Source organism: Temnothorax nylanderi, unplaced genomic scaffold (genome assembly GCF_030848795.1).
Source record: "Temnothorax nylanderi isolate EJ_2023f unplaced genomic scaffold, tnyl_v1.0 TNYL_tig0003_pilon, whole genome shotgun sequence".
Lineage (NCBI taxonomy): Eukaryota > Metazoa > Arthropoda > Insecta > Hymenoptera > Formicidae > Temnothorax > Temnothorax nylanderi.
In genome coordinates this window covers 144,851-169,510 of record NW_027249065.1, presented here as the reverse complement: position 1 = coordinate 169,510, position 24,660 = coordinate 144,851, and the positions used below count along the sequence as shown (strand labels likewise).

The following is a 24,660-nucleotide window of genomic DNA, read 5'->3' as shown; positions in this document are numbered from 1 at the left end:
AGAGAGAGAGAGAGAGAATTTCTTACGTTATTTTTAAATATTTAACGCAGCTGAGAATAATCGATGATAAAAACGGATTGCATCGCAAAACATTGTAATGAGATATAATTAATGAAACTAATAAGTTAGTAGCTAGTCGCATCAAACTATATGACTGAGGATTAATGCATTTTATAGTAGGAAGTAAAACTATAATTCCCTTTCTCTGACGCAAAGCCGGATTATTTCGTTAAACGTACAGCGTGTTAAATTATCTTGATTAAGTTAGGAATTTCATATTAAGTGTAAGGCAAGTTATATAGTCACCGCGTTGCGATTGTTACGTCCATTATGTCTAACATAAGCGCGGAAGTTGCGTGTCAAATTGGCCTGCAGGTTCCTACGCGTAATTTCCATCTGATGTTTCGCGCAAAAGCGCGTATTCGACGCGGACTGCAACTTGCATAATTGCAGGCCGTCGTATGCAAAAGCGAAGAAAACCGTTTATCCTAATTCCGTTGTGCTGTCACGCGCGAAACAGCAATTTGCAATCCATCAGCGCGGCGTTGAGTTTGCCGTGCTTTGCTACATCGCAAAAACTCCGAAAGGGCTCAGACGAGTCTTTGAGGCTAGTCCTTAATTCCGTTTCTCCATTAAGACCCTGGACCAAAAGTCCACAAATAAACCTTCAGCGAACACGATACTATCAAAACGGAATTCAGAGCTGATAAAAGTAGCAGTGAAAAAATCAGCCACACATCCTAACAGAAACAGGGATTCTGATAATATGTTGAAGAGATAACTGAATTTATCGGTTTCCAAGGTAACTTTGTGCGCGCAGCTTTGGCGCACGGTTCTATCTTAATTATAATTCGAATAAATGATTAATTAACTAAAGACTCTAAATATTAACATTAACGAGTATTCGAGTAATGAGGAAAGGTGGTCTTTGAGAGTCAAACGTGGTTAGTTGTACGTGAATTAATGCTATGTAACATTTAATTAATAATTTAATATAAATTATAAATTGTGTGTGTGTACATTTTGGCTCTACTTTGAACCATCTTCAAATAATCTCCGACGAGCATTAGATGAGTATTTAAAAATTAATTGTACAAAGATAGTGTAATTTTCAAGAGCAAATACCAGAAAAGTACATTATCTTTGTACATTCAATTTTTAAATACTCACCTTATGCTTGTTGGGCAGCTTAAGATTACTTAATTTATCTATCACCGCGTCGCTGAAGATGGCTCAAAGTAGAACTGAAATGTATGATTTATGTTTTGTATTATATTATTAATTAAATGTTACATAGCGTTAACTCACGCACAACTAATCGCGTTTGCCTCTCAAAGCCCACTTTCCCTGCTACTCGTTAATTTTAATTATAATTGATCGTTTGAAAAGTCTGCCGCTTCTCTTAAAATGCTATCGGATTGCTTCGAGCGGATTCAATCGATTCTTTTACGAGAATTTATAATGATGAGAGTTTACAAAAGACTTGTCCGAAAGGAAGATATACAAATTGTTATACATGTATAGCTGTAGAATCTAATGTTCTAAACATTTTTAATGCCATTTAGAAATTTAAATGTTTGAAGACCGAAAGGTTTAAGAATATGACAAAGTCTAGAGCGAAAAATGAAACTAGTGAAATGATATACATCGTTATTTTTATTACAACTATTTAAAATGCAATTATTATTGAAAGCACGGAATCATTATGATTAAATTAAATGTCTTAAATATTCTAAAAATGTTGGTTACAACTTAGCACAATTTTCCATGTTTTTTTAATCACTCGTACTTCATTAAAAACGCTGCTGTTTATTAGAAATGCATTCAACTGTAGAATATCCGTCATCTGTCGAATATCTTTCCCTCGCAAACGAACTTACGAACGAAGAGAAATGTCGAACGAATTTATTGACCTTTTCAACAGGATAAATACGTTCTCCTGTATTTATTGACAGCATAATATGCTCCGCGTAGAACGGTTCGTGGGCTACGGGTGGTAAAGCTTAATTGCATTTAATCTCTCCATACGCGCGATACAAGTCCATCGATAATTACACTGACCCTTTGATGTGTGCCTGTAATAGTATACAGTCCTTCGCCCACACTCTCGCGTGCGCGCGATACACGTCGCACTCGATTTAAACTGTCTTCCGTCCTGCAAGGGACTCGCCTTCGAACCGGTATCGGAAAAGCGAATCGATGTGTGAAAATGCGTAATATCTTCGAATGCAGTGTCCTTGCAAATATATCGTGGCGACGAGATATGTGCTCCATATAAAGTCCGCAAGCTTCTGCAAGGATACACGGAATCGATCGGAAAAGTATCCGAAATTGTTTTCCACAAATTCGAGAGACTGATCTTTTATATAACGTATTACTGAAAGACCGTTATTATCCTCGCAATTCTCAATTTTCAATATTAAATTCCTCGATTGATAAGCTACAAATAAAGTCTTTGCTAAATTAATGTCGACGTGCAATTAAATGAAATGGAGTTAAATTTGTATCTATTCCTCTTTCTTTTAAGAAATGAATTTTCTCGTTTTAAAAGTTTATTTTAGTTGATCTAGAGGACATGTTTCTGTACAAGATAATTATTTTCAAAATAAATTGGTATCTGTCTTGTCAAAAATCCTATCTATAATAAGTATCTTATAATTCCAGTTAACTAATTTTTTTACAATGTTTTCCAAATTTATTTTTACTGAATTAAATAAAAATTAGTCAATAAAGTAGAATTACCATTAAACTGTCGCAAAATTCTTAATCGACTGACGGCTCAATTTCGATTTAATATCGCTGAAATATTATAATGCATTGCGTCATGTTATACGTTGGTTTACTTTTGTTAGAGGATCTAATTTCGAACGATATGTTTCGCGAGATGGATGGAAATGCCGGCAGATCCTTTTCAATGGCATAATGTTCTCAGGGTTTAAATGACCTGACACGTGCAGACACGTGCTACGAAAAATGGATGGCTTATTACAAGCCTGGTTGCGCTAATGGAGAAACGTTCGTCGCTTGCATCTAACGAAGAATTAATTTGATGAATAGAATTGGTTGGCGAATTGCTTTATTCCGCACGACTTGGCATAATTTTAAAATAATGAATTTTATACTCGATTCTTTACAAATTAATTTTCAGAATAAATTAATAATAAAAAAAAAAGAAAGTTAATCGCGCAATTTCTGTGCGAAAGTTATAGAAAAATACATATAATATAACAGTATATCTATTACATTGCAGCTAATTAATTAACGCGCTGCTATAGCTGCTACTAGTAGTTATTAATTCTGTTTGCTGCTAATTTCTCATTCTCTTTCTTCATCGTGATTTTTATTAATTTATTATAAAGTGAATTAAAAACGCACGAGTTGCGGTAACGATTTATCTAGTATTATTTATATCACTTTGGACCCACTTGTTTGTTTTTCTTTGCCGTTCCTTCATTGCGTCATATTTGATAAATATTTTCACAACACTCTTCACAAACAGTTTTTGTAGACTTTATATAAAGAAATTTTTATGCAACATTCTCAAATTATTTGCACAGATTCGCAATTTTCAAACTTTTTATCTAGTTTTTATATAGAGATGTACACGGTTCCTCACGTTAGCGTAACATATCAGCGCATAAAATTCTACTGCACGGGAAGGAAACTCGGTTGGCGAGCAGTAACTACGTGCCGCAGGACTTAAACGCGCAGAAGCCGTCGATAAGGAACTTCCGGCTGGCGAAATCGAAGCAAAGAAAACTATTCGCGAGACGAGAGCCAGAGAAAGGGAAAGAGAGAGAGAGAGAGAGAGAGAGAGAGAGAGAGAGAGAGAGAGAGAGAGAGAGAGAGAGAGAGAGAGAGAGAGAGAGAGAGAGAAACGGAGTCTACGACCGAGTTCTGACCTGCGATCAGGTTCAACCACGATCGCAGAGGAGAGAGACGTGTGCGAGGAGGGCGTGTATGCGTTTTCTCTCTCCTTTCTGGAATTTTTCCAGACGCGACAATCGATTTCCGCGTGCAATGTCGAGCGCTCTCGGCGCGAATGCAGAAAGCGAACTGGAACGGAAGAAAGACGTGCGTGGCCGTCACAGTGCAAACATATCGATTGTCGCCAGCCGTCCTTCTCACTTCCTCTTTCTCTCATTTCTCTTTCGAGCTGGATATCTGATTCACTCGCGCGACATGTACGCACGCGTGTGCATGGCACCGTGATAACGGCGGGCGAGCGAATAGAATTCCAGCCACAGGTCTGGAAAATCGGAGGAAATTAGAGAATATCGGAGAAAGTTTGAAAAATTGTAAAAAATTTTCTGAATCTCTCAGACCCAAAAAGAATTAAATGGAAAATTCCTTAATCGACTAGGTTGTATGAATTATCATTGAGAATTATGTCGTCTTGTCTGCTTTTGATTTGTATAGGCTTATTTCTTGACGTATTTATCTCTTCCTAGGTCAAAATTTTATAAGTGATTATTGACGCAGATTTTTAACATATTTTATCAAATATCTACACATTAAATATAAAAATAATAATACTAATAAAGTTAAAATCATAATACTGATATTGCAATTTTTTCTTTTTTCAGATTGTTCTCTACTATGTATATCTGTTGAGATCACCGTTATCTGATCATTCTGCAATCGTCGCAACAATCGCAGCAGATTTTTTTCAGTAAATATGAAAAATTGTATCATAGTATTTTTTATTATTATAGTATTTTATTATAAAATTGTATTGCTGTATGTGTGTATGCTAGAAGAAGACTTTTCTTACTAGTCTTTCTTTCTTCAGCCAGGTAAGCACCCCTCGATTCTAAACTTTTACTCTTGATTACTTTTATAATTCAAATGATAATAAGAAATATTAACCGTGGGAAGAAAATCAATCCTATAATATATTGGCACGTCGCGTCAGTGAGAAATGTTGAGATCTCAGTCGTTGCGAGAAATAAAATACGCGCAAAGCTGAGCTACAGTAAAATATTTTTACGACGTACAACAAAATAGCGTAAAGTGATATAATTAATGTCATCTAGCTAGTGGGATAGAACATGAATGATGCTTTCTGGTTTAATTTTCAAATGAAATATACGTGAGCCAGCCGGTACCTGATCGGCGCGCCGGCTCTCTCTTTCTCTCGCTCTCGTATGATCGTTATATTGTAACAATATACACGTCCAGCTCGCGTACAAAGGCACGTGTATACGGGCGTGTTAATGCCTAACCCAGAAATGCAAATGTTTCCACCGTTGTAACGTTGATACAGAGCGTGCGCGCGGGCGCGATTCCTGGGCCGGGAAAGTGAAATACCGCGGATCCGAGATACGTAAAAGCGGATAGTCAATGTGGAGCAACGTGTGGCCGTTATCAGATACGCGCCCGGCGCACATTCGTATGCAGACACGATGAATATTTAACGATACGAAGTAACACGTCTGGCGTAAAGGGATTTAAAATAACATAGATAACGTTGTAACGGTTGAAATGATCCGGGAGTAACGGCGACATTACGCTGCGGGAAATGTATTATGTTTATGTTAAATACGCATATGCTACGCTCGAAGAACAATTGGCATCGCGAATAGTAATTGCGTAAGCGACAAGTTCGGTTAATAATTATAACTGAATTGTCGATTGTAATACCTTGTAATGAAATCGTTAGATCTCAGGTATTGCACGTAACAAATTAGATATAATAAAGATCATTGAATGTTTTTTACATATTAATAGAAAAATAAATAACGAGATTTAACCCCAGCTATGTAATAATGATTACTGACTTAAATTAAAACATAAAAGGAATAATTAATTCTAATACGGATAATTCACAGAACATTAAAATAGTATATAATTTTATCTTATTGCTTTCTTTATTTCTTCGTTGTGTAATTTATGACCGTCTTTCTCATTATACAAAGACAAGTAATTGATATTGTTCCCCATCTGTTCAGTTGCATAAGCGGTTTATTATCAAAGGTAACGCTCTGATTATAGTTTCCCCGATATTAACCATAGTAATCCAGTATTAAAATTGTAGAGATAATAGAAAAATCGAACGTTAATTTTTGATAAAGGTCGATCATAAATTTCGAAAGAAAAAAGGGATAAATGCTACGTTCATATTTCGTTCATTCCGAAATATCCGTACATGCCAAAAGTGCGAGAGTGTTAGCGGTGTATCAAACTATCACTTGACACACTGAACTGAATCCTGGCAGATAAACGCTCGTAAATAACATTCGATAGTGATAAAAATGAGAGAACCAACGTCGCAGGTTTAGGTGAAAAGCGGTCGAAAACGGATTACGTAACACGACGCGAAGTTTATCAAGTTAAGATACTAATCCCGCATGTACAACGGTATAGATACCGGTACGGGCGATTAACTTATTGGATTGTGTAAACGCGACCCACGGGGAAAAGTTTCGAAATAGCAACGCGGGGTGGTGGAAGAAAAAGGAGATGGATCCGGGGCACACGATTGCGCCGTAGTTGCGACGCGAAATTTCCGCCAAACTTATACGCGAAGAGATCGATAATCGGTTACGTGTGTATACATGTGTGTTGTGTAGCGTTCGGTTTTGGTAATCAGCGGCGTGCCTTCGCTGCATATTTTCCAATTCGCAGCCGGATTTAGATCGGAGCTACAGCTTAGGGCTTTGCCTAGCGTCACATCCGCAAGAGATATTTATATATTATAGAATTTATTTTTATTTGAAGGGTATTTCGTAGAACTATGCTAAAAAAGGAATCTCCGGGCTGCATCGATTACTGTCAATATTTAAATTAATAGTATTAGCGATCGTATAGGAATTCGTAAGCAAAATTTGCACCAAAGTTATAGAAGATCGATAAGCCGTGTTCAGTTTCGTCCAGTATCGCTCAGTTACTAATTACCAGCGCATTATCGATGTACATTTTTCGCATTCCACCTCTCTCTTCGTTAAATAAACGGTCATACAACGGAGAATACCATCGCGTTGGTTAAAACCGGTTGTTTGGGAATACTTAAATAGGAAACTAAACAAAATAAATTTTATCATTTTATTTTCTGAGTAGACATTTTTAAAACAAATTTCAAATTATTATTTCTTTCGCAGCTTTTAATACTTAAAATTAAATCTCGAATTCTAAAACTTTTATATCTCTAAATAAGATTTAACAATTCCAAAATTACTTAAGATAAGAAAATAATTCTGTAAATTATTTATAATCAAAAGAATTTTTGCTTTTTATATATTACATTTTAAAAAGCTTGAAAAAAAAAGCAAATAAATATGTGTAATAGTAATATAAATTTGATAATAAGAAAAATGAAAGACAGACTTATAGTTCTTAGTATAATAATCAATTGACTTAGCGCTAAATATAACTCTTTCATTACGTTTATAGCGATTTTTTAAAAACGTCACTTTTATCAGAAATTTTGTTACTATCTCCGATGTTGGAGGCTCTTCGGCCGGTGATAGGAAATGCCGTGTCAATCGAATTTCCAGGCATATGCCAATGCTTTCAGCTCGACATTGATGCGCTCCTTTATCTGCGCTTATTAAATATGGCGCACATTGATCCACTTATTATCATAGCGCACGTCACTTCCATCAATCCATGACAATTTTCACAAACGGCGAGTCTTGTCGTCTCTTCGCGACACGTTTTCGTATATCTTTATCGAAGAGATGCATGTTAATTTTCTCTTTAGCAGAAATGATATTTACAGGAAAAACACGAAAGGGAGAATATAAGCGGAAGGTAACTGCGAGTTATTTTGAGCACACGAGAATATATGACAGGACAATTATTTCAAAATGCACTGCACTTCTTCCTGTCTCTTTTTATATAGCTTGATTTTTACATTAAAGCCGAGACAAGGGGTAAGAGGGTTAAAGTTAGACCCGGTAAAACTTGCGATATTATTTTTATCGTTTACGAGGTCACGTTTTTTATCAAGATTAAACCAGTACGTCATAGAGTACTACCTGTATCGAACCGTGCGAAAGAATAAATATATTGATTTTCACCGGCCTATTTACCAGCACGTATTCCACATTGCGTTACGTCAGATTCGTTTCAACAAATTTTAGAATACACAAGTTCAAAAACGACTAACTAGATTTTCTCACGTTATTTATATAAAAATTTTAAATTCCTGCAATAGCGAGTGTCATATCGCTTGTACATACAATAAAATAATTGTTTATACGTTTATAATTTATAAACATTTAGAGAAGTTAATTTTTTTACAAATTCAAGATGTTATACAGTCATAGAAAAATAGTAGTCGCCTTTAACGTCGAAGCATTATACATATATAAAATAATAATCATGTTTTATAATTTTTCTATAATGGCTATATGGAAATGTCGAGACATTTAATGAAGGCCGTCAACACGCAAAAAATAAATATATGATAATTTTAGTAATCAATTTTAATAAAGATTTTAGTCGGAATCAAAGTGTTTGTATAGTTACTGCTAAAAATTAAATAGTTGCTTTAGCAATTGCCTTCAGACAATCTTTGCTAAGAAAAACATGTTCATATTCATCGAAGAATTTGCAGTTAAACAACTTTTAGAATATCTCGTTGCCCAACCATGACAAAATATCTCAGCTATAAACGGGATTTCAATTCAACGATGATCGACGCACATGTAATTTAAATTTTATTGCTGCTCCGTAAATTTGCGCGACAGCGAATGCCAAAGAAAACACGACTTTAAATTTTCCTGTACATTAAAACACGACAGTGCTATATCTCCTGCATGGTCGATAAATCGTTTTGTGAACAGCTTGAATGGCGATGCCGTCGCTGATACACCATTCACAAAGTACGGCACAGAAAAATCTCATTCCATTTCGAAGACCGAACGTAGACTGATTTTGCAACATATGCTCCATGCACGCTTCATTTTTCGCTATACACATATGTATATGTCTTTGCACAAGGAAAATCGTCCGTAATATGATCGATGCGATTTCCAATACTAGATAAAAAATGTCTAAACATAGAAGGAGCGATATATCGTCCATAGTTTATGAGATTCCGATTTCGTTATCCTCGTCTTGCCCAATGTAGATCTCTACTACTTATAGTTAGTAAAAGTAATAGCAACGCCAGCGAGACGATTGGTAATACAATTCACATAGATACATCACATATATAATTTCACAATAATTATATCAAATTTATATACAGGATACACTAGAATCCATGAGGCTAGTTTTAATTACAGTTTATTTGCCGACTCTTCTGATTTGATTGTTTGAATTTAATTATTTATTGCAATTATTTAAGTATCTAATAAATTATAAATTGCATCAATGTCTTAGAAAAGCAAAACTTACAATGGTGGAACATTTTTGACGTTTGCAAAAAATCTTTATTTCTAGCCATTTTAATATCGAGACATTTAATATAGTGGTACGAAAATAATTAATATGCCAAAACAGAATCAATTTAAAAATAATTAAAATTCTAATTTACCAAGAAATATTTAATAAAAATAAAATTGAATATTTTTGAATGTTCTATACCTGCATTCAATATCGTGCAGGGAAAAAATTGTCCAATAGAAGTTGACCAAAAAAATTGCTTTTTCGTCAAAATTCAATCAAAAAGCGTCATTTTGAATTTTTGCATACTAGCTGAATCTCTTGTTAAAATTCTAATCTCGTTGTTGAAATCTAATCGTAATCGCAACGGGAATTTTTCGGTGCACCACTACGTTTATTATCGTCGGCTTGCGAAAGATCTTCTAGAGCAGCCATATAGAACCACGGTTTAATTCGCATAGAAACGTGTAATCTCATCGTTCGATTGGCTTTTACGTCCATCGGATGCCGATATCAACCGCGACGTTTCCGTTCATCCTCGACATTCAAGCCGACGAGGCGCACACGTAAAAAATCGATAGCCGCCTCGATTTACTATGACACACCGCCGCTACGTGCGTCCTTCCACGCTCGCCGAAGCGGAATCCGACTTCCTCGTCCGGCTCGCCAGCAGAAATTGCCTCGTTGAAGCTTCGGGAAGACTAACGACTATCGTTAATCTGTTAGAATATCGTAAACCAGCTAGAAGTCTAGCTGGTGCAATATAAATTCAGAATCAACGCCAACTGGTCTGAATTAATTAGATTATTAATTTTAGTAAATCACACAGATTATCCCGAGAATTATCCTCCATTAGCTTACAGAGATTAGTAGATGGTCGACCTAAAGCCATCGTCAACTAATGTGAACTGAATAAATCATCCGTTACTGTTGCCGATTAATTGTTCGATAATAAGAAAATTATCATTACCGTTTGGGTCAGTTTGCCAATGGCTGTCATCACCACTACACGACGACGATCCGATAATCCGACACGATTTCACGGCACGCGTCTCGACACGAGAGTTATTGCGTTTTAGAGATCGCGAAGGCGGACCGCACGGTGGTGCGAACTCCTGGCCGACCGAGAAGCTTCCGCGCGTACGAGTTTTCCTTGCGGCGTGTTATTGATCTAGCAGTGTCGAACGCGGCTTCGAAGCAAGGCTCGCCATTGCCCTAGGCACACTCAATGGTGCACGTTTCGTGGCCTGGGTGTGTCATTACGATGCCCATGGACTGTCAGTGGGCTTCGGAGCGACGGTTCTCCCGGCGGTCTCCCATTGAGCGAGCTTGCAGGCTCGATCTGAGATGGAGACGTGTACTCGTAAAATCGCGAGTATTTCGACGTGGACTAACCTCCTGTATCAACCGGTGCGTGGTCGGGATTCCCTGGTCTGCCAGAATGCCATCCCGCTGCGACGTTTGCGATTGAGAAAGAACGCGAACAGCACAGCGAACGACGATGCCACGGCGCGGCGGCGGTATACGATGTGACGGTCTGAGGTCTGACCGGTGCGTGCCGTATCCACTTGCAAGGTAGATCGAGCGACGCTCGATAGCGGGACGAACGTCGGTCGTTCGGGATGAACGCGAGGAATCGGAAGAGAGGAGAATGCAAGGATAGGGAGAGAAAGAGAGAGAAAGAGAGAAGAGAGAGAGAAAGCAAAAGAGGGAAAAACGAGAGAAAGAAAGAGAAAGAGAGAGAGGGAGAAAGAATGAGGCTGGACGGCGCTCGAAGGAACGAGAAGAGGAATCGTCTGCGAGGGTGGAAGCGGCGGATGGACAGACCCTTCGTGATCCGCAAGCTGGCGTGTTCAAACTGCGACCGCTCCGTCGACTGCCGTTTTGCCGTGGTAGGGAGAAGGAGTGGAAGAAGGGGATGATGTTGGGACGGGGTGGGAAAACCAGAGGGAAAGAGAGAAAGAGGCAAGGGTAGAGAGGTAGGCAAATGTCGACGTTTGCAAAGGAGAAAGAGGAAGAATGAAAAACAATAAGAGGGAGGAAAATGGACGAAGAAGAGGAGTGAAGAGGTATTAAAGCGAGGAAAAGAAAGAAAGAAAGAAAGAAAGAAAGAAAGATTGAGATATAGAGAAGAGGAGGAGGATAAAGGGAAAAGCAGATATCGCAATCAACAAAAAGGAGAGAGAGAGAGAAAGAAAGGGTGGAAGACTGAAAGAGTTAAAAAAACATCGAAGTGAGAGGCAGCCACAGTAATGACCAGCCGGCGCGGCACAGTCATGAAGAGGGGACGAATCAAGGAGAAAAAAGATCTACGGCGGTCAAACGGTGGTTGCAGAGGAGAAACGGCGTTTTATGTTATTAAGTTCGCAAAGAGCTAGGCTAAAAAGTGCTATCACGGTTGCGATTAGATCAGCAACGGCGATGGCGATTGGCGAGCACATTACGTGACGGACGTTCGTTTCGTAGAGAGGAAAAGAATAGTAAGAGCCCAGAGAAGGAGAATAGAAAAAGAAGAGATGGCTACACAGGAGGAAAGTCTACTTATTTGGGAAAAAATTGAGGGCTCGTTACATATAAGCACCGAGCCTTTGAGAACGTATGAAAAAATAAAACGAAAAAGAAATGCTCACAGTGACAAACGGTCCCTTATTTGGGTTGGCAGCTTAAAGGACTCCAGTTCTTGAATACAAATTACGAAAAGAATCTTCCCAGATATTAAAAAAAGTACTTCACAGATGTATGAGGGACACACATCAAACGACTTAGAAAATATATACAAAATAAAAGATGAACTAGAAGAAAGAATTTTTTCGTAACTAACATTTTGGTACAATAAAAAGAATTCAAAGAAACACAAAAAGGACATGCAACGTATTCAGAATAAAAATCTGAGATACGATCGAGGTAAAAGGCGGTTGGTTGCACAAAACAGAAATTCCGAGGATCTTCTTGAAAAAAGAATCAACCAAGGATATAGTAAGGAACGCGTAACGCGATATCGAAGGGAAGCTCAAAGTAGAAGAAGATCATAAAAGACGAAGAGATGCATGGAAGACGCAGGATAGAGTGGAAAAGAGCGAACATAGGAGGACAAGATGAAGCGAGGAAGGAAGGGGGGCGCTCGCTCGCCGCCGGAGTGCGGGAAAGGCCTTTTCCGCACCCCGAGAGGGTGCACGATGAGGACAGATCGTTAGGGTGGGAGTAGGAGGGGATGAGCGAGGGGAGTAAGGACGGGCTGCGTGCGCGAAGTGGCACTGGGCCATCGATCGGCTGCGCGCGGTGGTAGTCGCCGCCGTCGCCGTTGCCATCGCCGCCACCACCACCGTCGTCGTCATCATCATCGTCATCGTCATCATCGTCGTCGTCGTCGTCGTCCTCACAGCAGCTGAGCATTTTGCACTGCCGCACGTAGATTCACAGGGTTGACTTCTCGCGCGGACGCATAAGTCGCTTAAGAAGAAGAACGAGAGAAGCACGTTGACTGCAGTTACGAGGGATGGAAAAGCGCGTGGAAACCAAAAGGGGTGAAGCGAAAGAAGCGAAACTGCGACAGAGTTAGTAAAGGGAATCGGGGATTAATCGCTCTGAGGAATGTCCGTCTGTAAATTTCCGCACGCTCTCGTTCTTGCTGTAAGCTGCTCGAAAATAATGGCAGATGCAATCCAGAGAGCTTTTTGAGGCCAGAACCGTGTGACTAGTACTCTTTGCGGTTTTCTGGGTCAAGTGGGCCTAATGATAAGTCGAGAAATCGCGTTAGCGCACTTCGTACATGTGTCATCTCGTACGATTGCTTAGCAACGTAGGAAATTTAATTTTAAGCGGAAGAATTATAGTTTCTAAAGTAATTCCTTTACAAGGAATATCATGTAATATAAAATCTTTATATAAAATGTACAATAAGAAATTTAATTTTTAACGAAGATAAAAGAATCAGAATTTCTTAGGGCTCTTCTAGCATTTTTTATAATTTTTAAAGAGATGTATAAGAAAAGGAGTTAAATTTCTTCCGATTATCCTCCGAAAATTTGATAAAAAAAATTTTCTGATAAATACCACTAAACATGACTAAAGATTACTGAATCTGAAATTTTTTGTTTGTAATACTGTTTGAATGAATAGCTCTTTTTAGATAGCTATTCATTCAAACTTAGATAGATTTAGTACAATCTATCTAAGCTCAAAGCTTAGATAGATTTAGTACAAGATAATACAAATAAAACCCATAACATTAAGCTAAAATTTAAAGAAAATAATTGTATATTAAATTATATATTAAAATAATTGTAGTTACAAATCGATGGTCAGTAACGAGTCTGGGGCGCAGTTGTAGCGACTAATCAACTTTCCTAATACAAATAATTGTAGTTGATTTCCAATAATCGATTTCGATTTCTGAGGTCCTCTTCAATTGGTGGCTTTTGGAGGACACAAATGATTAAGTTTGACCAGTTATATGTTAATGTGTCAAACAAATAAATTTATTTTAAAAAATACTATTCTGATAACAAGGCAATATGATAAACAGGGATGACGTAACACATTAAACGAATTAAGCATGGCATGAGGGCGCCGAATAATGATCAAATAGAAGTTAATTATTTATGCGCTCTGTAAGAAGTTTAATCACTTTTCTATCATAAATTTTATTTCAATTTGTGTATATTGTTACTTTCGATTGACAGAACTTGTTGAGATACGATGCAATGTGCTACTGGCTTATCTAACCGAGACAAATCGCATCTATTCTTACCGCTTCGCGTGACGCGATATCAAAGAAATACACGCCGCATCGATCGCCTTTTCCTTATCCATGTACGAGTACATTGACGTTACAAGAAACCCAGCACACATATTGATCTTATGTGAAAAAACGAGGGCCAGCTATGTCCGATAAACACATTCAAGATTACTGATTTTTATTACGCAGATTCTGTGTTTTGACAAATCTTCTTGTTTAGACTTAAGGTGGCTGTAGAAACGTATCATGAAAATATTTAAAAGGAAACATATATCTCAGAGTTACATTAATAATTTAATAATCTATTATTAAAATAATACATCACATATTTAATAATTATATAATTATAATAGATAACTAAACGTTTCAAAGAAACAAGAATTTAGATAATTTTAACCTCCAAATAATTAATTTTATTATTTATTTATTATTTACTTATTATTGTTTTATTTTGTTTATTTTGTCAATCAAAATTAGTTAACTTTTTTTACAACTCTATTTTAATTTTTATACCTTTAAAAGTTCTTTTCTTTAGTAATAATATAGATTGCGGTAGTTCATTCGTCATTGCTATTTATAGCATAAAGTGTCGCTTGCGAACAAGATAAATCGGAATTTCTTCGGCGATGCGATCTATATAAAAATACTCGTATTTTATGATCGACGAAAGCAAGTAATGTCTAAGCATGACGCAATGCTGCCGAAACTGCCTCAACTTTCGTTTCGCGCACGTGCGATAAGTTATTACGAAGAAGTTGAAAGTATGTCTTGAAAAAGTGAACAACAAGGATAGCGGGTTTGTTAGTTTATAGACAATCAGGTTTTGATCAAGTAGCAATTTCTGGCTTCGGCAACGAGAACAGCAGTAGCAGGGATCTGATTTCGGCGACTGTGACCGCGGGTCGATCGCACTTGCGACGTGGAAATTTGATTTTATTAATAGGCTACAATCGATGGTGTATAATTTTAATGCAATTACATCGCGCTCGCCGCCTCATGTCAGATCAAACGTAAATTTAAACGGCCGAAAAGTATAACGACAGTAGTAGTCACGAACATCGATCAGACACGATCGGTGCCGTTTCGAACCACTTTGCTGAATAGATCATATATTCAACTAGAATTAAATATTACGAAATAAGAATATCGAGGAATTATCATTGCGTACTTAAAATTGCATTCGTAATTATATTCGTAATTATATGTATCATGCAATTATATGTATGCATGTCAATCACTTATCAATTTCTGACATACATTCTTCAAATAATGTATGTAAGAATCATTAATATTAATATAAATTAAAATTAAATTTAAATGTCTAATTTGCGTTTCTGTGTCGATACTACTATACTAAATTAAAAATTTTGAAACTTTGTTCCTTAGGCAGATCTAAATTCGTAAAAAAAACCGCAAAAAATAAATAATGATCTATACTTTTACACAGTTCTAATTAGATAAAACAATTTTTAGTTATTAAGCAGATAGGCAGTCTAGTATTAATTTTTGAGTTCTAGAGACTACTATTATACACGAATCATGCGATTGATTTGTCGCGCTTACAACAAAGCCTTTTTTTGTTAAAGCTGAACTGTCTTCTTACATACTATGATTGATATTAATAATTAATTTTTGCGTCTGATGTTATTCTCGTATACCTATTACGTTTTTAATTGGATAACACTGTGTATTATTGCTTAATTGCGAATAGCAATTAAAAATTGATTGCGAGTTATAAAAACGTGCACGTTGATTAAACTAATCGTTAGCATTATATAAATTCTGTTAAATTAAACTTTTTGTATTAATCTCAAAAAGCGTTTTGTATTATAACGGCATACTTACACCTTTGATAACAATATAAAATAGTTTTATTAACTTTTAAAATAAGTAATCTTTATTAACGTAATCTAACTTTATAATATAGATTACATCTAACTTTATTAATATGATGTATAATGTATTATGCATGATAATTATAAAGTTTACAGTATAATAGAAATACTATATTAATTATTATGGTAATTATAAAATATAATACAAATTACTATACTCTTTTAATTTACAAAATAAATGGATTACACTAATACAATTATTATTTGCGGTTTTTTTACAAATTTAGATCTGCCTAAGGAACAAAGTTTCGAAATTTTTAATTTAGTATAGTAGTATTGACACAGAAATGCAAATTAGACATTTAAATTTAATTTTCATTTATATTAATATTAATGATTCATATATACATATATTATTTGAAGAATGTATGTCAGAAATTGATAAGTGATTGACATGCATACGTATAATTGCATGATACATAATACCATATATCGCATACACTTGTGTATATATACGGCGTAAGAATATCTATTTGAGGTAGTCCTAGTAATAGCGTCTAATCAAGCAGACGTTCAATAGAAGATATAACTAACATACTTTTTAATTGTTAATTTAAATATTAATTTCGCTTATCATGAATAATGAACAAGATATAAAACATGAAACACCAATACAAAGTTTTTACGCCGGACAATCGATCTTTATTACAGGTATTTATCAAGTGCAATGTATTTAATAAAGTAAAATATTAATTTTACGAATTAAGGCTACTAAATGTCTCTTTCTCTTTCTATCATAGAAATATCTTCTCTTTATGGTAAAGATAATATTAAGATGATCAATACGTTGATCTTTATGTTGTGACAGTATAAATATACGAAATGCATTATTAACTTTTATTATTAATAGAAAATTTATTAGAATAAATAATTAATGTATTTCTATAAACAATATACTCTTGTTCACTGTTAAAACATCTTTAAAATAAACTTTAAAAATAAACATCTAACCAATGTACCAAGTTTCATTATTGTCTCTTTTCTGTTATACTGAATGTAAATAATTCTTTTATATATGCATATACTTTGTAGGGGGCAGAAAGTGTATATAAAAATATAATATTTGTAAGTCATGCGTAACTTAATAGCAAATTATTTTTTAAGTTATTGTTCATAAACTTGCTAAACATTAATTTTTTAATTAGTAATAAATCTTTAATACACATTGAAATATAGTTTTCAAGATATCTTTTTACACAAAGTAGAATGCATACAGCTTTATTTTGTTAGGGTGTACCGGATTTCTCGGACAGATCTTAATCGAGAAACTATTACGAAGTTGCCCCGACATTTCCACGATGTACTTATTAATACGGTCGAAAAAAGACAAGAGTCCCGAAAGTCGACTGGACGAAATGTTTGAGAGTACGGTAAGTGCAGAGAAATCGATATCGAATAACCATGATGTATTCGTGAAACATTTTGCTATATAAATATATAATCTGTAGCTTTATGACCGTATGAAAAAGGAAGTACCTAATTTCCGTAAAAAAGTCGTGCCAATCGTAGGCAATCTCGATTGCGAGAACTTAAGTTTGTCGGAAAATGATAGGAACATTTTAATATATAAGGTAAATAATTCTAATTATTCTTGTTACTTTCTCGCCTATATTATATATCTCGGCGCATAAAAATTTATCCTGTACACACACGTATACACGTATACGTATATACGTACACACATATAGCTCAAAGGCTACATATTTTATGTAAATCTAATTACAACCATTAAAGCAGCCATTAAATAAGCTTTCTCTCTATTATTCTCTTTCTAAATATTTCAAATGTTATAGTGAAACGGAATATTTATTTCAGGTATCCATAATTTTTCACCTTGCAGCTAATGTACGCTTTCAGGAGAAAATCAAATCTCAAATACAAACAAATATTTACGCTACCGATACCATTTTGCGCATCGCCAAACTTATGCCAAACTTAAAGGTAATTCTTCCTTCTAAGAGTAAACATGCGAATAGTAAAAATAATTAAAATGTTATTAATTTTCACACAAATGTCCATCACAAATATAGGTTGATGGAATAAATTTAATCGACATTTTATTCCGCAATCTTTATTCATTGACATTTATCTTACAGTCATTTATCTATGTGTCATCCATATATGCGAATTTCTGCATGAAACATATCGAAGAACATGTTTACACTTATCCTATTAATTACAAAGATCTTATTACGCTTACACATATCTTATCCGAAAACACAATGGAGGAAAAGAAAGCCAAGTGTGTATTTCTTCCGTCCTCGATATAATAAATTAATTAAATACATCAATGTAGAAACTTAAATAATCATTTTGACAGAATTACCTCACAATGGCCGAATACATATACATTCACGAAAGCGATTGCGGAAGGGCTTCTCAGAGATGAAGGCGGAGATTTACCAATTGGAATATTTCGGCCTGCCATAAGTAGATTAATTATACCATTTATAATTTATAATATATAAGACTTTAATGTAACAGTTTTCTTTTTATTCGAGAGTTTATTACTTTTAATCGCTTATGCTTATACAATCATCCGATCTAGATTACAGCATCGATGAAATTAATAAATGCAATGTAAACTTTTTTTCTCATTATTATCACAACAATATTGTTTTTAATATTTTAAACGCTGTCTTCCATAAAATGTTAAGTATCAAGATTAAATCTGAATATACGTATTTCTAATACACGTTATAAACTTCAAAGGATATATTTCTATTACATAAGTGTAATATTTCTATTAAATAAATTAATGTAACTAATGTAAGCATAATTCGCAGAAATAATATTTTGCGATAGTAACAAAAAATCGTGATAATAGTTATATTTGTGCGCAAATTTCTGCGGATTATAGTAAAAAGAAATAATAAACACATTTTTCAGTTACATCTACCGCTAATGAACCGCTCGTCGGATGGAACAACAACTTTTTAGGGGAAATAGGGGTAACGGTGTCTATATCGAGTGGTTTTCAAAGATTCATGCTATGCAATTATTACATCCCTGCAAATTTTGTTCCCGTTGATCTCACCGGAAACGCTTTAATTGCAAGCGCGTGGGATGTTTTTATTCAATTCAGGTAATTATTATAGATACAATCGTCATGACGCAAAATCTCTTTTTTACGAGCAAAATTATTATTCCAATGAATTATTCAGATACATTCTTAATACATTCTCATCTGCTCCACGCGTATTTGATAGCGATAAAAATAATTATTCTTAAATTATGATTGCCATAAAATTATTTACTGTATTAGATATGCAAAACTATTTCAATGTAACACAATATACAGGGCTGACTTTAAAATACATAGTATCAGAGTGAATATTAAAATAAAAATATTGACGTAATTACACATTGTGTACATCAGCGCATAATTATTTATCATTTCGATGCATGAAGAAACATTACATTACATAAGAAACATTACGGCTCAAATATCCTTAAGTAGCTTCTTTATCTTGTAGGAGAGGCAAAGACATGCTAATTTATAATTTCGTACCGCCGGCTGACGCGCCTACTATAGGTGAATGGTTCTATAAAATCGCCGACATAACGAAGACATATCCCTTGCCCAAAGCTCAATGGAGGCCCTTTGTAATAATGTTACAACAAAAAATGCTATATAGAATTTGCATTTGGCTCGGTCACTTGCTTCCGGCTTTACTAGTGGACACAATAAGCATTTGCATGAATCGTCGTCCGAGGTACTGCAGAAATATAAATGGATGCTTAAAAACAAAATTATGTAAAACAAAAGATTATAATAAATTCATATGTCTTTTAGAATGTGGAAATTATATAGAAAGATTCATAATAGATCCAACGAACATGCACCCTTTCTTACAAGGCGATGGAGTTATTCCTATGACAATGTTGAAGCGATGTGGAATCGTCTGAATGAGCAGGATCAGCAATTATTTAAATTTTACATGAAGAAATTTGACTGGATGAATTATTTTGTTAATCATTACAAAGGCGTACGCTTTTTTATACTCAACGAAGATGATAGTACTTTAGAAATCAGTCGTATTAGAGATAAACGGTAAAGACTCGTCATAATAACCATAATAGTATGCAGTAAGACGTAAACAGCTATTGACTAATGGGATTTTTACAGTTCAAGAATAATCGACCGTAGTTGGTCAATTTTTACTTCTTATGTCTTACATCTTACAGCATACTCTTACGATATTGTAGAGTGGAATTAACAAATGTCTCCTAATATTCGGTTAATTTTATCTTAATTCTATTTTAATTTTTATTAAACGATACAATTATAAATTTCAGACTTTACTGGATACACCAAACCTTCAAAACTCTATTTGTCTTTGCTATCGTTTGGATCATCTGGATTATATTTATAAAAGTATTCACATAATTTTTACACATTTCTTTACACATATTATTTTTCTTCTATTAAATATTCACCTTAAGGGGGTGTACCACCCTTCTTAGAGCGTGGCATATCTTATCAAGTTTATGGTCTTAAATGATCTTCAAATGGTTTTAATCGGAGCTAACTGCTTATTAAAGAGTTATTAATAAACAGAATAAAATGAATAGACAAATGTCGAACGTAATATAATCTTAATTTTACTAAACATAAGTTTTATTATATGTATCTATATCTATTGCAAAATAAATGCGTAGTTGAAAGGCTTTTCTTAAATAAACATGAAATACATATATAAGAAAATTTTATTAATATAACTAAGAAATCTTTTTTGTATTAAATACTCGTATTTTAACTTTATACACAAAAAATCAGTAATGCTTAATTTATACGTTATAACATACAGTATAAAAGATTAAAATATATTTTTATTATAATATATTATATTAATATGTTTTTTATATTACTTTTTATAAAAGACTATATAATTTTATGTTACGTCCATGAACTCCACGACTCTTTTCTTTCGTGGAAGTTTATACCCGGTATTCATAGTCGAATCTTATTTCAAAACCATCTTAAGAAATGTCTTAAGATGCTAATACGGCTCTGTGTTTCATAATATCTTAAGATTGTACTTAATATTGTACGGTCTTAAATATAAGATCCGACTATGAATACCGGCCTATATCGTCATCACAAACTTTTAAAAACAATTTAATAAAGTAAGTATTTAGAGAGTTGATTTTATTTAGAAAATCTATATAAATATAAAATATCATCCAGTTAACAAGTTATAATTAAAAATTATTTCCAATACTTCCAATACTTAAACATCATGTTTTTATAACAAAAACATTACAAAACGAAAAAAACTTCTTAAGCGCAATAAATCTCTTACATGGTTTTTTTAAGAATAAAAACATGTTATCTCATTGTAAATCGCTGAATATTTTCATAATTAAAGGCCTTGAGAATAAATTGAAGAAATTGTAATCACACGTGTAGATTACAGTTTATTGCAACATAAATTGAATGAATAAATTCTATTAGTGTAAATCTTATCGTTAATTTAGGAAAACCGATTTTAATTCAATTCAATTCAATTTATTTTATTTTATTTTATTTTAATATAACATGTGCCATATCTGCATTTTCAATAAATATATTTAAAAAAACTTATTTTTTATTATTCTTATCTATGTTACCGTTAGAATCCGAGTACCCGAATACCCGATTTAACTAGTCAAAACTAGTTTTATCAAAGGCAATTCGTCAATACTTATAGTATTAACTATAGTCAATTCTGCAGAAATAACAATGGCCAGTTCAGTCTAACAGAAAACTAGCTCTGACCGAAAAATCAGTTTGTTAAAATGTGTTAACAGTTTTTACTAGGGGTGCATTCCGTTTCATGCATGATGCGTATAATGCATCATTTATCTTTGTTTAACATTCGATGAACAACATATGGATAAATGATGCATAGGCAAAACTAGTTCTCACTGAGTTAGGACAGTTAAAAGTGTTGGTAATTATTCAGACTAGAGTCTTTTCTGAATTTTGATATTTTTTGTATCAATACTAAGGGAAGTAATTTGCTGATATGTGTATGTAGACAGTACAAATGTAAGTGGGGGAGAGGCAGGCGGTTCGGTTTTTCAACTTTCCACGCGAATCGAGGTCCATCCCCGCCTATGTGTACTGTCTATACACGCACATATCAGTAATCAAGTTCCCAAGAAGCGCCAATGCGCGTAACGTGCTTTTAATGCGCGTAGAATTGCATTGGCTTCAAAACCACATTAATTGTGTGTTCAAAATGCGCGCATTCAAATACGAAATTAATGCAAATTGAGCATTCAATTTATAAATGACAGGTTTTATAAAATATTGAAATGAGTAGCTTCTGACTCATTATGAAACATTTTATTTAAGTTTTTAAATTTTATATAAATTGAATTTTAAACAAAATGGAATATTAAATAAACGACATTTACCATGTCAAAAATAAAGATATTCTCTAAATAAGAATATTCTTTTCTTCTGTGATAGCTATACTGGAATATGCTCACAGCAATGCTTAAAAGCTAAGCACGAAGAAAAATTCCAATATAGTACAGAGTTCACTAGTTGTCCGATTGGGCTTCTCGATCAATGAGCGTAGGTGCACTTTTTGGTATGCGCTTCCATAATATGCATTAAATGCGCATATAATGCGGGACAAATATCCGCATTTAATGCAAAGTTTAATGTACATTCAAAGCGCGTATTGGCGCTCCTTGGTTCCATGTAATGCGGATAACACAAAGTTACATATTATTTTTTTGTCGTTTTCGTTTATGAACTAATTTATAATATTTCTTAGTACGATGAAATATTAAATACTAATTTTCAGTTTGAAAATACAATACGTTTCTACATTTTGAACACTGAATTTTACGTAGAATTACTAAGATCTTACTCATCAGAGCAAAGTGAAGCCTCTTAATGTTAACACATCAAGAACATTGATTCTCAGCCAATAAAGCAGAAAAGCAAAAGTTTATCTGTATTAAAAGACGTCACTTTGCTTTGATAAGTAAAATATTAAAGATTATGTTGCAAACTTATTTATTAAATTCTGGCTCCATCGTTGTAAATGTACAGTCTTGCCTTTGATAAGTCTTTGATAAGAGCGTGTCCTACATAACTCGAAAACAATTTATTGTAATAAATTTAAAAAAAATTCACATGCACATACTACTTGATTAGAACTGTGATGCTTCATTATTAATAATTTGTCCAGTCGCCTTCATTGTCAATAATTGCCTGGCATCTCCGAGGCATACTTTTTACCAATTTTCTAGCATATTCTTGAGATAAAGATCAGATCAATCGAATTTGTCGAACTAACTGTTTGACCTTCCAAATTTTCTTTCGGAAGTTTAAGCTTTATCACTGTCCAAACGTTTTCGATAGGATTCGCATTCGGTGACTGTGACGGTCAATCCAGTAGGTCAACGTCATTTTCTTATTTCCATGCGGTACGAAGACGACTCCGATATTTCGGGTCACTGTCTTCTTGTAGTAGCCAATTTTCATTTTTCCTTCCAAATCACTTTTGGGCAGATGGTAATAAAGCCTTCTCATAAATTTTTACCATTTTAGCAGCGTTCAAGTTGTCTGTAAATATATGCAAAATGCCAAATCTTTGCTTTGAGAAGCAGCCCCAAACATGCATCTTTACCGGATAGTTGACGGTCGACCGCTGGTCGAGTCTATTGATAGAAGTACACCAGATTCGAGTGATGGAACTACGTGCCCATAAAGAAGCTTCGTCAGAAAAAATTACGTTATCCTAATCGCGGTCCATATTTTCATGCGCCCAAGCAAGTCTTTTTTCGACGTGTTTTTCGGACAGTATCGAATATTTCACATAAGTCAAACTCCCCCGCCTGGCAGTGTCCTCGAATCGGATCACGCGGGAGTATTAACGGCGATCGGCCGCGAGGCCTCACGCCACTCTGACACGCTTGGCTCTAGAACCGTGACCGCCGGGGCACGAAGCCCTCGGGGCACGCGCTTCGCCTAACCGAGTAAGTAAAGAAACGATGAAAATAGTGGTATTTCACCGGCGATATTGCCACCTCCCACTTATGCTACACCTCTCATGTCTCCTTACAGTGCCAGACTAGAGTCAAGCTCAACAGGGTCTTCTTTCCTCGCTAATTTTTCCAACTTTGATATTTCACATTATAGACACGTAGACGTCTTCTTATTGTGTTACATAATATATTTATACCTTTTTGCTGTAATGCCGCTTGTCCGCCTCGCAACGATAAACAAGGATTGTTCGCAAACATCCGTAGGACCAGTTTGTCCTCTTTGTTCGTCATTTTCTGCGTAGAGCCACGTTCCAGTAAGACATCGACGTTTTTCATTTTTAAGTAACGATTCACCCACTTATTTACATATACCGTAGACCTTCTCATGCAAAGTATCTTAAGGGAAGGATTCCTCTATCCCGTTGGTACTTTCTATCTAACGGTTTTCATGTAAGAGTTTCACCGACACGCTCTTATCAAACAGACTGTATGTTGCAAACTTATTTATTAGATTATGACTCCATCGTTGTAAATGTAATTAATGTGTCTAAGATTTGTTTCACTTTGTCTTCCATTTTTTGAACTAACAGTTTAACTTAAAGCAACTACATTGTGCACTAAACATGAATCGCAGACAGTCACCACAGAACGACAACACCCAGCCACTAGTCATCAGTCATATTGCATGATGCAATACGAATT

General features: G+C 34.8%; 3 protein-coding genes across 9 annotated transcripts in view; 2 read left to right on the top strand and 1 right to left on the bottom strand.

Annotated features, from left to right (window-relative positions):
• Positions 1-4,602, top strand: part of Daw (activin beta chain dawdle) — a 42,539-nt gene extending 37,937 nt beyond the window's left edge. Inside the window, exon 6 of the transcript XR_011717792.1 lies at positions 4,587-4,602. The gene's annotated coding sequence lies outside the window, so the exon portion shown is untranslated. The remainder of the gene's footprint in view (positions 1-4,586) is intronic.
• The window catches only part of Cadps (calcium-dependent secretion activator 1), a 48,741-nt gene that overhangs the window by 12,070 nt on the left and 12,011 nt on the right, over positions 1-24,660 (bottom strand). For 2 of the 6 annotated variants that reach the window (XM_071702440.1, XM_071702479.1), the window contains exon 1: positions 10,729-11,376. The exons of 1 other annotated variant lie outside the window; for it this stretch is intronic. The gene's annotated coding sequence lies outside the window, so the exon portion shown is untranslated. Of the gene's footprint in view, positions 1-2,061; positions 2,292-3,425; positions 3,696-3,902; positions 4,064-10,728; positions 11,377-24,660 lie in introns of those variants that run through there. 3 more of the 6 variants (XM_071702469.1, XM_071702453.1, XM_071702462.1) reach the window with 3 other exon arrangements.
• On the top strand, positions 16,441-20,658 carry LOC139770539 (fatty acyl-CoA reductase wat-like). Of its 2 annotated transcripts, XM_071702554.1 has the most exons (11): positions 16,462-16,617; positions 16,999-17,031; positions 17,197-17,336; positions 17,415-17,537; positions 17,782-17,907; positions 18,063-18,208; positions 18,287-18,396; positions 18,856-19,051; positions 19,443-19,682; positions 19,763-20,020; positions 20,266-20,658. In XM_071702554.1, exons 3-11 carry the CDS (start codon positions 17,265-17,267, stop codon positions 20,354-20,356), a joined length of 1,362 nt encoding a protein of 453 aa, XP_071558655.1. In that variant the 5' UTR covers positions 16,462-16,617; positions 16,999-17,031; positions 17,197-17,264; the 3' UTR covers positions 20,357-20,658. The 2 variants fall into 2 exon arrangements, with proteins under 2 accessions (XP_071558646.1, XP_071558655.1); XM_071702545.1 differs by lacking the exon at positions 16,999-17,031 and having other exon boundaries at positions 16,441-16,617.

Bases quoted from the DNA above. Each gene is read 5' to 3' on its own strand.
- LOC139770539 (XM_071702545.1), top strand. From the start codon at position 16,542: ATGAATAATGAACAAGATATAAAACATGAAACACCAATACAAAGTTTT. The intron at 17,337-17,414 runs GTAAGTGCAGAG...TATAATCTGTAG, and splicing joins ACGAAATGTTTGAGAGTACG to CTTTATGACCGTATGAAAAA. The intron at 17,908-18,062 runs GTAATTCTTCCT...TTTATCTTACAG, and splicing joins AACTTATGCCAAACTTAAAG to TCATTTATCTATGTGTCATC.